The sequence below is a fragment of the Ranitomeya variabilis genome, chromosome 3, assembly GCF_051348905.1.
Source record: "Ranitomeya variabilis isolate aRanVar5 chromosome 3, aRanVar5.hap1, whole genome shotgun sequence".
Lineage (NCBI taxonomy): Eukaryota > Metazoa > Chordata > Amphibia > Anura > Dendrobatidae > Ranitomeya > Ranitomeya variabilis.
In genome coordinates, this window is record NC_135234.1 from 543847219 (window position 1) to 543861220 (window position 14002).

The 14002-nt window shown below is 41.2% G+C and overlaps 1 protein-coding gene across 3 annotated transcripts in view; it reads right to left on the reverse strand.

Moving 5' to 3' along the window:
* Positions 1-14002, reverse strand: part of UBAC2 (UBA domain containing 2) — a 249802-nt gene that overhangs the window by 65017 nt on the left and 170783 nt on the right. For all 3 annotated transcript variants that reach the window (XR_013223960.1, XM_077297117.1, XM_077297118.1), the window contains exon 8: positions 3754-3999. Coding sequence is in view for 2 of the 3 variants with exons in the window: in XM_077297117.1 (XP_077153232.1) it covers positions 3754-3999 (246 nt within the window). In the remaining variant the exon portion in view is untranslated. The remainder of the gene's footprint in view (positions 1-3753; positions 4000-14002) is intronic.

A 14002-nucleotide genomic window follows, 5' to 3' on the forward strand; every position in this document is an offset into this window, starting at 1 on the left:
CGGGTTACTAAGCGCGGCCCTGCGCTTAGTAACCCGATGTTTACCCTGGTTACCAGTGAAGACATCGCTGGATCGGTGTCACACACACCGATTCAGCGATGTCAGCGGGACCTCAGCGACCAAAAAAAGGTCCAGGCCATTCCGACACGACCAGCGATCTCACAGCAGGGGCCTGATCGCTGGTACGTGTCACACATAGCGAGATCGCTACTGAGGTCGCTGTTGCGTCACAAAACTTGTGACTCAGCAGCGATATCGCTAGCGATCTCGCTATGTGAGACGGGGGCTTTATGTGATTAATTGATATTATTTGTTTTTAGTCTTATGATATTCGCTTCTGTTTTCTTAAACAAATTCTTAAAAATGCAGCACGTGGTTCATGAATTTGGCATAAAATCAAAATGGCTCTTTATTCCATTTTTTGCTACTTTTTAGCATGAAAAGTTGCAAATCCTTTAAAAAGTTGCACATTTCTATAAAAATTTGAGAAAGTGAAAAAACTTTGCAGGAAATCTAACTCCAGGCCGGAACAAAGATGCAACAAAATAATGGACCCTGATTCCAGCGATGTATCACTTAGTTTACTGAGTGACGCAGTTGTGATAAAATCACGGTTCTTTCTGCTGCAGATATAGAAGAGTTTAGATTGTCAGGACCTGAATAACCCCACCCACACCACTGATTGGCAGCTTTCTTTGAACAATGTATATTGACAAAAAGCTGCTAATCAGTCGTGGGCAGGGTTGGACTAGAAGGAAAGATGCAGCTTGGACTGTAGTGATAATTTTATGCTTATAAAATACGGATTGTATTGAAACAGCAAAACACAGCCTAGTAAGTGACATTGCCTGAATCAAAATCTCTTCCCCTCCATCATGGTGCTCTTAGATTACATATCAAAAATCTGCTGACAGATTGCCTTTAAAGGGAATCTGTCACCCCAAAAATCGTATATGAGCTAAGGCCACTGGCATCAGGGGCTTATCTCCAGCATTCTGTAATGCATTCTGTAATGCTGTAGATAAGCCCCCGATGTAACCTGAAAGAGAAGAAAAACAAATTATATTATACTCACCCAGGGGCGGTCCCGGTGCGGTACGGGTCCGATGGGCTTCGAGGTCCGGGTCCGGCACCTCCTAGCTTCATACGATGACATCCTCTTCTTGTCTTCCTGCCGCGGCTCTGGCGCAGGCATACTTTGTCTGCCCTGTTTAGGGCAGAGCAAAGTACTGCAGTGCTCAGGCACCGGGAAAGGTCAGAGAGGCCCGGCTTGAGGGTTAGGCGCCATTCTTCCATCATTATCCATATACAGAACATAGATGTTCCAATACAGCAATGCATGGACCGAACGCACTAACCATTGCGCACAGTCCTCCTACCATGGGCTGGCATGATGATGTTATGGGTTTTGCCCTCTCAGACTTCCTCAGGGTGCATTATATTTATGTACAATAAAATAATATATATAATGTTATTTCATGATATTGGTTTTGTTGGTGTGCTTTTTTTTGTCTGGACCCTCTTTTGCTTTGATATACAGACTCTTTAGTTTAATTCTTACAATATTCACACAACCCCCAACGATATAATGTATGCTGTAGATCTAAAACTAGATGTATTCAAGGAAGAGTGTAGGAGAAGTTCATAGCTTGCTGCAAATAAGGAACATATTAGTCATCATGAAGACATGGCAGAACTGATTGCATTCTCTTTTGTAGCAATGTGCAGGAGTGATCATTCTCTTTGGGGAAACTATTTTATAGAGAAGAGTTCACATTAGGGTTAATAGATTTAAGAATGCATTTAGGCTGGCCTGCTTGGATATTTACCATGGACGATGGACAGAAGGCCAGGTTACCACAAAGCTGTATGTTTAACGAGCTTTAGGATTTTTTCATGTGTCATGGTTTGGCAACATACAACAGAGAATGGAAAATGCAAGTGTGAGACGATATAATTACAAGACCTCAAATCTCTTGGGGTGCCTGTGCTTGTAATAGCGAGGTGCCGCACACCCACGAACCACGTGGTTTTACTTCAGAATGCAGCATTATTGAAATGTGGGGTTTTTTTTCCAGTGCAACTTGTACAGGGGAATCACATAAAAAACCATGAGCTTCACAAGTAAGTACCATGGAACAGAAAAACAAGAGAAGGAATATAAACCAGCTCACCCGCGATGCATAAGCTGAGTTTCGGGAGCACGGACCCGCTGTGTCCAGGCATGTAGAGACCAAGAGAAGAAAATGTCCAGCTTCACCGAATCCGTGAAAAAAAGTTTTCTTTATTCACAAACTTAAACATGGAGGATAAAAACTTCAGCACAAACCATATGGGTAAGAATCTTAATGCGTTTCTGGAGACTAGGCTTCCTTAGTCATGATTAAGGGAGCCTAGTCTCCAGAAACGCGTTGAGATTCTTACCCATATGGTTTGTGCTGAAGTTTTTATCCTCCATGTTTAAGTTTGTGAATAAAGAAAACTGTTTTTCACGGATTTGGTGAAGCTGGATATTTTCTCTTAGAAAAACAAGATGCCTAAAAAATCATGCCTTCACAGTATGGTTAGGATTTTGGTACAACATTGAGCTCAGTAATGTGACAGACCTCTTTACAGGATAAAACGGGCTCTAACCTTACCTGAATCATGTTTTCCTGAACGCTCATGCAATAATCTATACTGATGATGATATAACATATTAATACATAACTTATGGAGGTTTTGGCTTCAGATTAATGAGTATAAAATCAAAATTAAGTTTTGTGACTTATGAAAACGTAAAAAAGTTTGTGGTTTATCAAAGCTGAGGAAGTAGTAGACTATTTCCTGTTAAAAATCTCTTAATATCGCCTGTCCGTGTACCAACAGAAAAAAGTGCAGCGACAGCTCAAACCACCTGCTTCTTTATGCAAATGATCCTCTAATTAGTCAGTGATTAAGCTTGTAACATTTTTCCAGGCAGTGTTTGATAACGCGCCCCTGCTATAAGTCGTCCTGTTGTGAGTCATAAGTAAAACTGATTTAATGGGGCTGGCCACTTTATCTTCATTTTACCAGATGCGTTGAGGACATCATTTTGTGTTAATAACTATTACATAAGTATGACAGGTTCTCCTCCTGCTCTACTTAGTGCAGCTTTCCTGACAGCTTGCCTGTCCATAAAACGGCTGCTGATGGAGGAGCATATGACCAGACCTGTCTATCAGCCTCCTCCAACAGATAAACGCCTCACATGGGAACGCTGCTTTTCTACTGGAATAGTCTGGTCACATGATCCTCCATCAGCAGCCATTTTGAGATCAGGAGATCTGTGCAATTTCTAAACTGCACTCATACTTTAATGGTAAATGGTACAATTGTGGCAGTTATTAAGTGAGAACTATACAAGTGGAATAATGAACAAACAGAACCACCTCTGTATATTCCCTTTTCTCTTCCGCATGATCAATGATAACCTTCCAGTTAGGAATCTACTGCAGGGACCCCACAGCTGAATTTGCACACCACCGCTCCATGAAATCTCTGAGACTGTCAGAGATAACAGTGCTCGGCTTTTTGTGGTGACCACTCCATTCATGTCTGACTGCAGGTTTCCCGACCTGAACTAACAACATCCTAAATGCCCATAATGTTGTTAGTTCGGGTCACAAAACCAACTTTCTAGCTGAGACTTGAATCAATGATACTAATCAGAAAATACAATAACTGAATTTCAAATCATGTAAGTTATTAGAGTCTGAATTGGAGACGTACCTGATCCTGGCGCCTTCTTCCTATCTGGGATAGTTGTGATAGCATTATCTGCTGGTCTAGCAGCTCTATTCTCTGTTGTCGCTGGATATCCACTGTTGCGCCCATGCCAACAGGAGCCTCACTGACAGGCTCAACCGATGAGAATATTGGCTCCACAGTCTGGGAAAAAGCACGTGCCAACCAATTTGGAACACACAGAACTTGACAAACGTTTAAAACATCCTTGCTGTAAAACAATCCGGAAACCTATAAAACATGATACGTAATGGACGCATAATATGTATATATTCCATGTAATTATGAATATCTCTAAATACTCTGAATGCATGTCTAATACAAAACACACCAAACAAAAGCAAATATGTGCAATAAATTAAAAAATGTAGTTATCTATTTGTGAACGGCAAAATCAAAGTCAGAATGGCTGTATGATCCTGATACTGAAATTGAGCATTTGATGAGTGTAGCTAAAGAGTGAGTGTATCTAGTCATCGCCCACCCAGCCTGACAGTTGCATCTTGTACTGTGTGAGATCAGGGTGCTGGTGCACCAGCTTTCTCTGGCTCCGATATTCCTCCGGTCACTCCCTTGAGAGTCTCGCATGCTTCTCCCATCTTTTATTGTTCACTAAGCACGTTACACTGTATGGATAACTAATTGAATACAGTAAAAAGTGTTAACGCTTTTTTGGAGTGATATAAATCACAGAAATGTACCCCAGACCACGTAATACTGTATGGCTGAGAAACATAACCTTACAAAATTTTTAAACACTTTTTATCCAGTTTTATAGATCACAGGAAATGTACCCCAGACCACAGAATAGTGTATGGATGAGAATTTTTTCAGCAAAGGCAATTTGCATATTTAAATTCCCAGAGGAGCATTGCACGGCTAATAAGCCTCCTTACCTTGACAAGCCAGCTGGTATGTCACTCTCCATAAGGAGAACCGTTACCCCTTAGACCCCAGTCCAGAGCCTCTCACCTAGCCAAATCAGTTCTCGTGCTTCGCACTGACGAGGGCCAACAGCCCGAAACACCGTGTCTGCGAATTGAGATACTGATTTGGCTTTTATCCTAAGTCATATTGTACGACTCGTTAAAGGGTTGATTGTGACTTGTAGGATCGCTACTTCCAATAGGTGGCGCTATAGAGTTAAGTCCTCTTTTTTTCAGCAGAGGCAATTTGCATATTTAAATTCCCAAAGGAGCATTGCACGGCGAATAAGCCTCCTTACCTTGACAAGCCAGCTGGTATGTCACTCTCCATAAGGAGAAACGTTACCCCTTAGACCCCAGTCCAGAGCCTCTCACCTAGCCAAATCAGTTCTCATGCTTCGTACTGACGAGGGCCAACAGCCCGAAACACCGTGTCTGCGAATTGAGATACTGATTTGGCTTTTATCCTAAGTCATATTGTACGACTCGTTAAAGGGTTGATTGTGACTTGTAGGATCGCTACTTCCAATAGGTGGAGCTATAGAGTTAAGTCCTCTTTTTTTCATCAGAGGCAATTTGCATATTTAAATTCCCAGAGGAGTATTGCACGGCGAATAAGCCTCCTTACCTTGACAAGCCAGCTGGTATGTCACTCTCCATAAGGAGAAACGTTACCCCTTAGACCCCAGTCCAGAGCCTCTCACCTAGCCAAATCAGTTCTCGTGCTTCGCACTGACGAGGGCCAACAGCCCGAAACACCGTGTCTGCGAATTGAGATACTGATTTGGCTTTTATCCTAAGTCATATTGTACGACTCGTTAAAGGGTTGATTGTGACTTGTAGGATCGCTACTTCCAATAGGTGGCGCTATAGAGTTAAGTCCTCTTTTTTTCAGCAGAGGCAATTTGCATGGATGAGAACTGTAATCCAGCCAATTCTTTTAATGCTTTTTTGCAGTGTTAGATAATATCACAGAAATTTACCCCAGACCACAGAATAGTGTATGGGTGAGAAATGTAATCCAGCTAAAAAATGTTAAGGCTGTTTTGGAGTGTTAGATAATATCACAGAAATATACCCCAGAACATGGAATAGTGTAAGGATGACAAATGTAATACAGCTAATTTTTTTTTTAACGCTTTTTTGGAATGCACCACAAAACACCTGAAACTGTATGCCTGAGAAATTTTAGACTGCAACATTTTTATAGTTTTATAGATCACAGAAAATGTACCCCGGACCAAGTAATACTGTATGTGTTACAAATTTAACCGTTCAAAAATTTTAAACGCTTCGTTGGAGCATTATATATATAAAAAATAATAATACAGAACAGAGAATAGTGTATGAGTAAGAAATTTAACCCATGGAAATTTTTTAACGATTTTTTGGAGTGTTATGCAACACATAAAAGTAACAAATCAAGTAATATTCCATGGATCAGAGTATATTCAATTTTTTCACCCCCACCTCTAAAAAAATAAATAAAACTGCAGCTATACATTTGCCAACAGACTGCACAGCCCTAATCACTATATGCAAACTGGATTCTGTCACTCTCCTTGCTCCTGTGACGTTCTCTCCCTCCCTAGGCAAAATGAAGATTATTTGCGATATAAACAGCAAAGCAAATGATTAGTCCTTAGAAGGGCTGTTCGCATGATGGCTCAGCTTCAGCAATAGTATCTAATGATAACAGAGTATCACCGAGCACGTTCACTCATCCCTACTTGAATCACATCAGGGTATACAGCGTGAAAGTGAAGAAGATCGTGCACTGACTGATAGCTGTATCAGGGGTAAATCACACCACTTTCCCCCAATTTTAAGGAATAGGGCACCCTTTATTCTTATATACTATGTTCTCATATGGTATTATGTTGTTAACTCATTTTTTTGTGTAAAGCCTCTCCCGCATGCATCTCCTAGCAAGAAACCAGGACTGTGGAGTTGTAGATGTGGAGTCAGTGTCCATTTTGGTGGAGTTGGAGCTGGTATAAAATGGACCAACTCCTAAAATATATAATAAATTGGGTATAGTAGCTCATTGCAGTATGTGCAGAATATTTTTTCATGAAAATTTGGGAAAGGTATGAAATGTCTGATAAATTGCTTTTCTATTCCTGATCTAAGGATATAGGCTTTTAGTTGATAAGAATCTGTTCTACACTTTATGTACATGCTCCTGTGAATGTTAAGCTCCTCCTCTACAGATCAGAGGGATAAGGCACTGGAAAGGAATGCCTGCAGCCCTGCACTCATCTCAAGAGCTGATATGGCAATAAATATATTTTATGTTCTAGCTAAATAGCTTGATTATTGTATCAAAATAATGATCAAAAGCCTGATGTTACCATTTTATTACAGTAAATGCATCACAAACAGAGCCATGTATGCAGGAGTCGGGGTCGGAGTCGGGGATAACGAGGAGTCAAAGATTCGGCTTACGACTCCACAGTCCTGCAAGAAAAGTAGTCTCATGGAGAAATATGTTATCATAATGGGGTCTCACTCCCTCATCTACATTTCCAAAGTCACAAACTTCTGTAATACGGTCCATTAGAGCTCCAATGATTTGTGATAAGGTTTCTAATCACTTCTCTTTAATATCTTCGTATGACTGTGTAATTCCAAATAAGATGCCAAAAGTCTGCACTAAAACTACCGCATCTATGACAACTATCCGAGGATAATCTACCAAATCAAGACAATTTTTGTATGTGTGTGTGTGTGTGTGTGTGGGGGGGGGGGGGGGGGGGGTAAATAAGATTTATGAAATATCTATACTTGTATTAGTTTATTTTTCGCGCTGCTGGCGATACTACAGTGTGAGCTTCTAGACCAGTGTTTCCAAAATTTCAGTCCTCACGGCCCCCACAACACTTCATGCTTTCAGGATTTCCTTCATATTGCACAAGTTATGGATTTATTATTAAGGCATAAGAACCTGTCAAGCATTCTCTCTCCTGTGCAATAATAAGGAAATTCTGAAAACATGATGTGTTGGGGTTTGAGAGGATGGGGTTTGGGAAATACCGCTCTAGTGCATCATTCTACTGTTCTCCAGTGAATGAATTGATCAACAAGTACGGTACATATTTAGTTTTACGAAAGACCGATAAGCCACTCCAAATAAATTAAAGAAAAAAGGTGGGTTTTTTTTTTTTTTGCTAAACAATTAGTTTTTATTGAAAATATATATATAAATATGATTGAATAGTCAGAAATTTATAAGACAACAATTTCAAGCACACTGGTAATCTCACAATGCATATATACCGTATTTTTTGGACTATAAGACTCACTTTTTTCCTCCAAAAGTTTAGAGGAAAATGGGGAGGTTTATAGTCCTTAAGTATCCACTGTGGATGGGAGAAGTGGGGGAGTGGTAGCGACGGAGCAGCTCATTTTATGGGGTTATAATACTGGAATGCTTTCAACGGATTCCACTGATTCTGAGATTGTTTTGTTTGTGACACATTGTACTCATTGTATTCATGTTAGTGGTAAAATTTCTTTGATATGACTTGTGTTTATTACCCCGTTTGTGGGGGAAGCCATTGTTTGGGCGCATGACGGATCAGAAGGTGGGAGCAATGTTTTACCTTTTTAACACGAAATTGGCTGGAATCAGTGGAGGGTGCCATGTCGTGTTCGGAGACCCCCTGATGTACCTACACAGTGGAAACCCCCCAATTTTAACTCCAACCCTAACACACACTAAACCCAATCCTAACCACAACCATAATCCCAACACAACCCTAACCTCAACACCGCCCTAACCCCAACACTACCCTAATCCCAACACCACCCTAACCCCAACAACACAACCGTAACCCTAACAACCCTAACCCCAAAATAACACTAACCCTAGCCCCAACCCTATCCCTAGCCCAACCCTAACCCTAACTGCAAAGACTGGAAAAAAAGATTTTTATTTTATTTTATTATTTTTACTTAACTAAGGGGATGACAAAGGGCCGTTTGATTTACTATTTTTCTATTTTGATCACTGCGATACAGTGTATCACAGTGATCAAAATGAACCAATAGGAAAAATCTCCTAATGTTGTCGGGTACCGGCCGGCAGATCTCGGCGGGTCACAGGAGGCTGGAGCCGGCTATTAGCTATCCCCAATGCACAATGCTAAAGAGAAAGGAATGTTCACTGTTTTCTATGCCCATATTTCCTCCCACCTCTATGCACTGAAGCTGACGCCAAGAGATGGAATCATTTCCTTTAATAGCGGGTACACTTGATCGCCCAGCTGCCGGCTTCCTGCAGCTGCCAGAAGATCACATGTGCCTGCTACTAAAGGTTATGACTGTTCACTGCTCTCCACTCCCATAGGCGTGGGGAGCAGTGAATATTCATTTCACTTTAATGGCGGGCACAGTAGCCGCAGCCACCAGCTTTCTGCTTATGCTTGGTAATAACGTGTGCCCGCTATTAAAGAGAATGAATATTCACTGCTCCCCACGCTTATGGGAGTAGAGAGCAGTGAATATTCATTCCCTTTAGTAGCCAGCATACGTGATCGCCCGGCAGCTGCAGTAAGCTGGCAGATGTGGCTACTGTGTCCGCTATTAAAGTGAAATGAATATTTACTGCTCTACATGCCCATAGTCATGCGTGTGGGGAGCAGCGAGTGTTCCGGCAGCTGTCCTCTGCTTGTATATAGTGCATGACGTCACTGCCATGCGCTGCTTACAAGCTTATATCAGCTGCTGGCATCAGAACAGAATGCCGTGAGGGAGCGTAGGAAAGGAAAGTAGACTTTTTTAAATGTTTTGCTCATGTGGCCCATGCATACCAGGATGGGGATGAAGAGCCCATGCATACCATGATAGGGATGACGGGCCATGCATACCAGGATAGGGATGGGAGGCCATGCATACCAGGATAGGGATGAGGGGGCCATGCATACCAGGATAGGCATGAGATGGTCATGCATACCAGAATCGGCATGAGGGGTTCATGCATACCAGGATAGGGATAAGGGGGCCATGCATATCAGGATAGGGATCAGGGGGCCATGCATATCAGGATAGGGATCAGGGGGCCATGCAGACCAAGATAGGAATGAGGGGGCCATGCATACCAGGATGGGCATGATGGGGCCATGTATACCAGGATGGTGATGAGAAGGCCCATGTATACCTGGATTGGGGACATGTATATACCAGGATAGGGGATATTAGTTCACAATTGACCACATTTTTTTTGCTACTATATTTTTTTTTCCTCCTCTAAAACCTGGGTACGTCTTATGGTTTGGTGCGTTTCAGTCCCAAAAAAATACGGTGTGTATATATACAGGGTGGGCCATATATATGGACACACCTAAATAAAATGGGAATGGTTGGTGATATCAACTTCCTGTTTGTGGCACATTAGTATATGGGAGGAGGAAAACTTTTCAAGATGGGTGGTGAACATGGTGACCATTTTGAAGTCGGCCATTTTAGATCCAACTTTATTTTTTCCAATGTGAAGAGGGTCATGTGACACATCAAACTTATTGAGAATTTCACAAGAAAAACAATGGTGTGCTTGGTTTTAACGTAACTTTATTCTTTCATGAATTATTTATAAGTTTATGACCACTTATAAAATGAGTTCAAAGTGCTGCCCACTGTGTTGAATTGTCAATGCAACCCTCTTCTCCCACTCTTGACACACTGATAGCAACACTGCAGAAAAAATGCTAGCACAGGCTTCCAGTATCCATTGTTTCAGATGCTGCACATCTCGTATCTTCACAGCATAGACAGTTGCCTTCAGATGACCCCAGCATCTGAAACAACGGATACTGGAGGCCTGTGCTAGCATTTCTTCTGCTATCAGTGTGTCAAAAGTGGGAGAAGAGGGTTCCATTGACAATCCAACACAAGGGGCAGCACTTTGAACACATTTTTTAAGTGGTCATAAACTTGTAAATAACTCATGAAAGAATAAAGTTACGTTAAAACCAAGAACACCATTGTTTTTCTTGTGAAATTCTCAATAAGTTTGATGTGTCACATGAAACACACACACACACACACACATATATATATATATATATATATGTGTGTGTGTGTGAATAGTATAGTATCTATATATATATATATATATATATATATATATATATATATATATATATATATATATATATATATATATATATAATTGTCTAAGGTCCACTTCCGTCTGTCTGTCTGTCTCTCTGTCACGGAAATCGCGCGTCGCTGATTGGTCGCGGCCGGCTGGGCGACAAGCACAGACCGGCCGCGAATTGGGCCCTCCCTACTCCCCTCCAGTCAGTGCCCCCTCCATACTCCCCTCCAGTCAGCGCCCACATACCGCAGTCCGTTAACGCTGCCAATACCCCTGTAAGTGTGACCAACTTTTTACTATTGATGCTGCTTATGCAGCACCAATAGTAAAAACATATAATGTTAAAAATAATAATATAAAAAAACAAACATTATATTCTCACCTTCCGGCGTCCGCGGCAGCCTTTCCCACCCCTAGCGACGCTCCGGTCCCAAGAATGCATTGCGGCAATGACCCCAGATGACGTAGCAGTCTCACGAGACCGCTACATGATCATGGGTTATTGTCGCAAGGCATTACTGGGAACGGAGCGTCGCGAGGAGCATTGCTAAAGGCCTGGGATGGATCCGGGGGCCGCCGGAAGGTGAGTATATAACTATTTTTTATTTTAATTCTTTTTTTTAACAGTGATATGGTGCCCACATTGCTATATACTACGTGGGCTGTATTATATACTGCGTGGGCTGTGTTATATACTGCGTGGGCTGTGTTATATACTGCGTGGGCTGTGCTATATACTACGTGGGCTGTGCTATATACTACGTGGGCTGTGCAATATACTACGTGGCTGTGCAATATACTACGTGGCTGTGCAATATACTACGTGGCTGTGTTATATACTATGTGGACTGTGTTATATACTGCGTGGGCTGTGCTATATACTACGTGGGCTGTGCTATATACTACGTGGGCTGTGTTATATGCTACATGGGCTGTAAGACTCTTTTGCCCGGGGCCCTCAAAAACCTGGAGCCGGCCCTGGCTTCACTGATTGGTCGTGCCCAGCCGTGAACAATCAGCGACAGACGCAGTCCGGCTGTGAATTGGCGCGGGATTTGAACCACGCTTCGCCAATTGGTCGCACCCGGCCGGCCAAATCCTGTGTATTCATTACATTATTCTGAAATCTTCATAAATAAACTACATACATATTCTACAATACCCGATGCGTTAGAATCGGGCTACCATCTAGTATATAAAACAAAAAGCAGCACCAAAAGAAAACAAAGGGTGCAGAAAATCCTTCCAGTTATATACCAAACCTCATGCTTGAGAAAGGTCCACATCCTGGACTGAAACGTCGCACATGGGCCAATAAACCACTTTTATTTTTTCTATTGGAGTGCTGCCTTCATTTTTCTGGATAATATATATAAATATATATATATATATATATATATATATATATATATATATATAAATATATATATATATAGTGAAATAGGTACATGTAAAATTGTCAGATTTACAAATAATAGACGCAATAGTAAAAAAAAAAATCTATATTCTCAATATGTACCTATTTACATGTATATGGCGATAATCGCCTATGCTCATAATATGAGGCATACTTTCAAGCACATTGAACTTTTTTCTTTGCTATTTTATTATGCATTGATGTGTAGAAGAACTACACACCAAAATAGAAACCTAATAGAAATTATATAAATTATATAGTCACTTTAAATGTATACAAAACTAAAATTGTATAGAGGAGAAGTAGTGGAAAAAAACAAATTAATCGTCTTATTAATAGAGCGAATAATAATGTACATATTTTCATATTTTTCTGTTACACCCAAATGTTTCTACTGATACAATCTTCTAGATGAGTCGGATATACTGTATAGATCTGCCAGGGTTTTAGGCTAACATGTTCAGAATTTCACAACAGTGATATTCTCACATTCAGTACAGTGAGTGCTGTGTAAAAACAGGAAGAAACACTTCTACAGAAAACTGCCCATGGTATTTTCTATTTCCAAAATAAAAGTTAATGAAAGAGATTTAGGGCACCTGGTCAGGTGCAGAATGGTGTGAGGTCAGGCACCTGGGCATTGACCCTGCACACTCAGGGTGTTTAATCAGGTGTTCTATATAAGAAGATATTGGACAGGATTTATAGAAATCTCATGCAACACTGTAAACTTGACCTGCGGAACAAGCCTGAAATTCTCAACATGACCACTTCTCTTGGAGTACGCGGAGTTTTAAGTGCAGATTTTCCCCAAAGAATTGCAATAGATGCGGAAAATCCATATATGAAGTTTTGTCAAAGCCAATTATCAGGAAATATGAAAAAAACAAAGCAGCTTTATCCCCTTAGTGACTGAGCCAATTTTGACCTTAATGACCAAGCCAATTTTTACAATTCTGACCACTGTCACTTTATGAGGTTATAGCTCAACGGATCCCGCTGATTCTGAGATTACTTTTCATGACATTGTGTACTTCATGTTAGTGTTAAAATTTCTTTGATATGACTTGTGTTTATTTATGAAAATAAGCGGAAATTTGGCAAAAAATTGGTGCCGGGTGTCAGCTGTGAGAATCAGCTGACAATCAGCTGACACCTGGCAGCAATCAGCCGAGCTTTTCCCGGGAGCGCGGCTGATCGCATTGGACGTACTATTCCGTCCATGGGAATTAAGTCCCACCCCACATGGACGGAATCGTATGTCCAATGCCAGAAAGGGGTTAAGTCCCAAATGTTTAATTTTCACAAGGGACAATGGGAGAAAATGGACCACCAATTGTTCAATTTCTCCTGAATATGCTGATGCCATATATATTGAGTAAAAACTACTGTTTGTGCACACAGTAGAGCTCCAAAATTAAGATGTGCCGTTTTGGAAAATAGACGGTGCTTGTATGATATCCGTTGTGTTATATGGGCATCATGCCATATTTGTAGAGCGCTTGTACTGCCAGAAGAGCAGTAACCTCCTACAAATGACTCCATTTAAGGTATGTGCACATGTTACGGATTCGCAGCAGTTTTCCATCCGGTTTACAGTACCCTGTAAACCTATGGAAAACAAAATCCGCAGTGCACATGCAGCGGAAAATACGGCGCGGAAACGCTGCAGTTTATTTTCAGCAGCATGTCAATTCTTTGTGCGGATTCCGCAGCGTTTTACACCTGCTCCTCAATAGGAATCCGCAGGTGTTAAAACGCAGGTGAAATCCTCACAAAAACCGCTGGAAA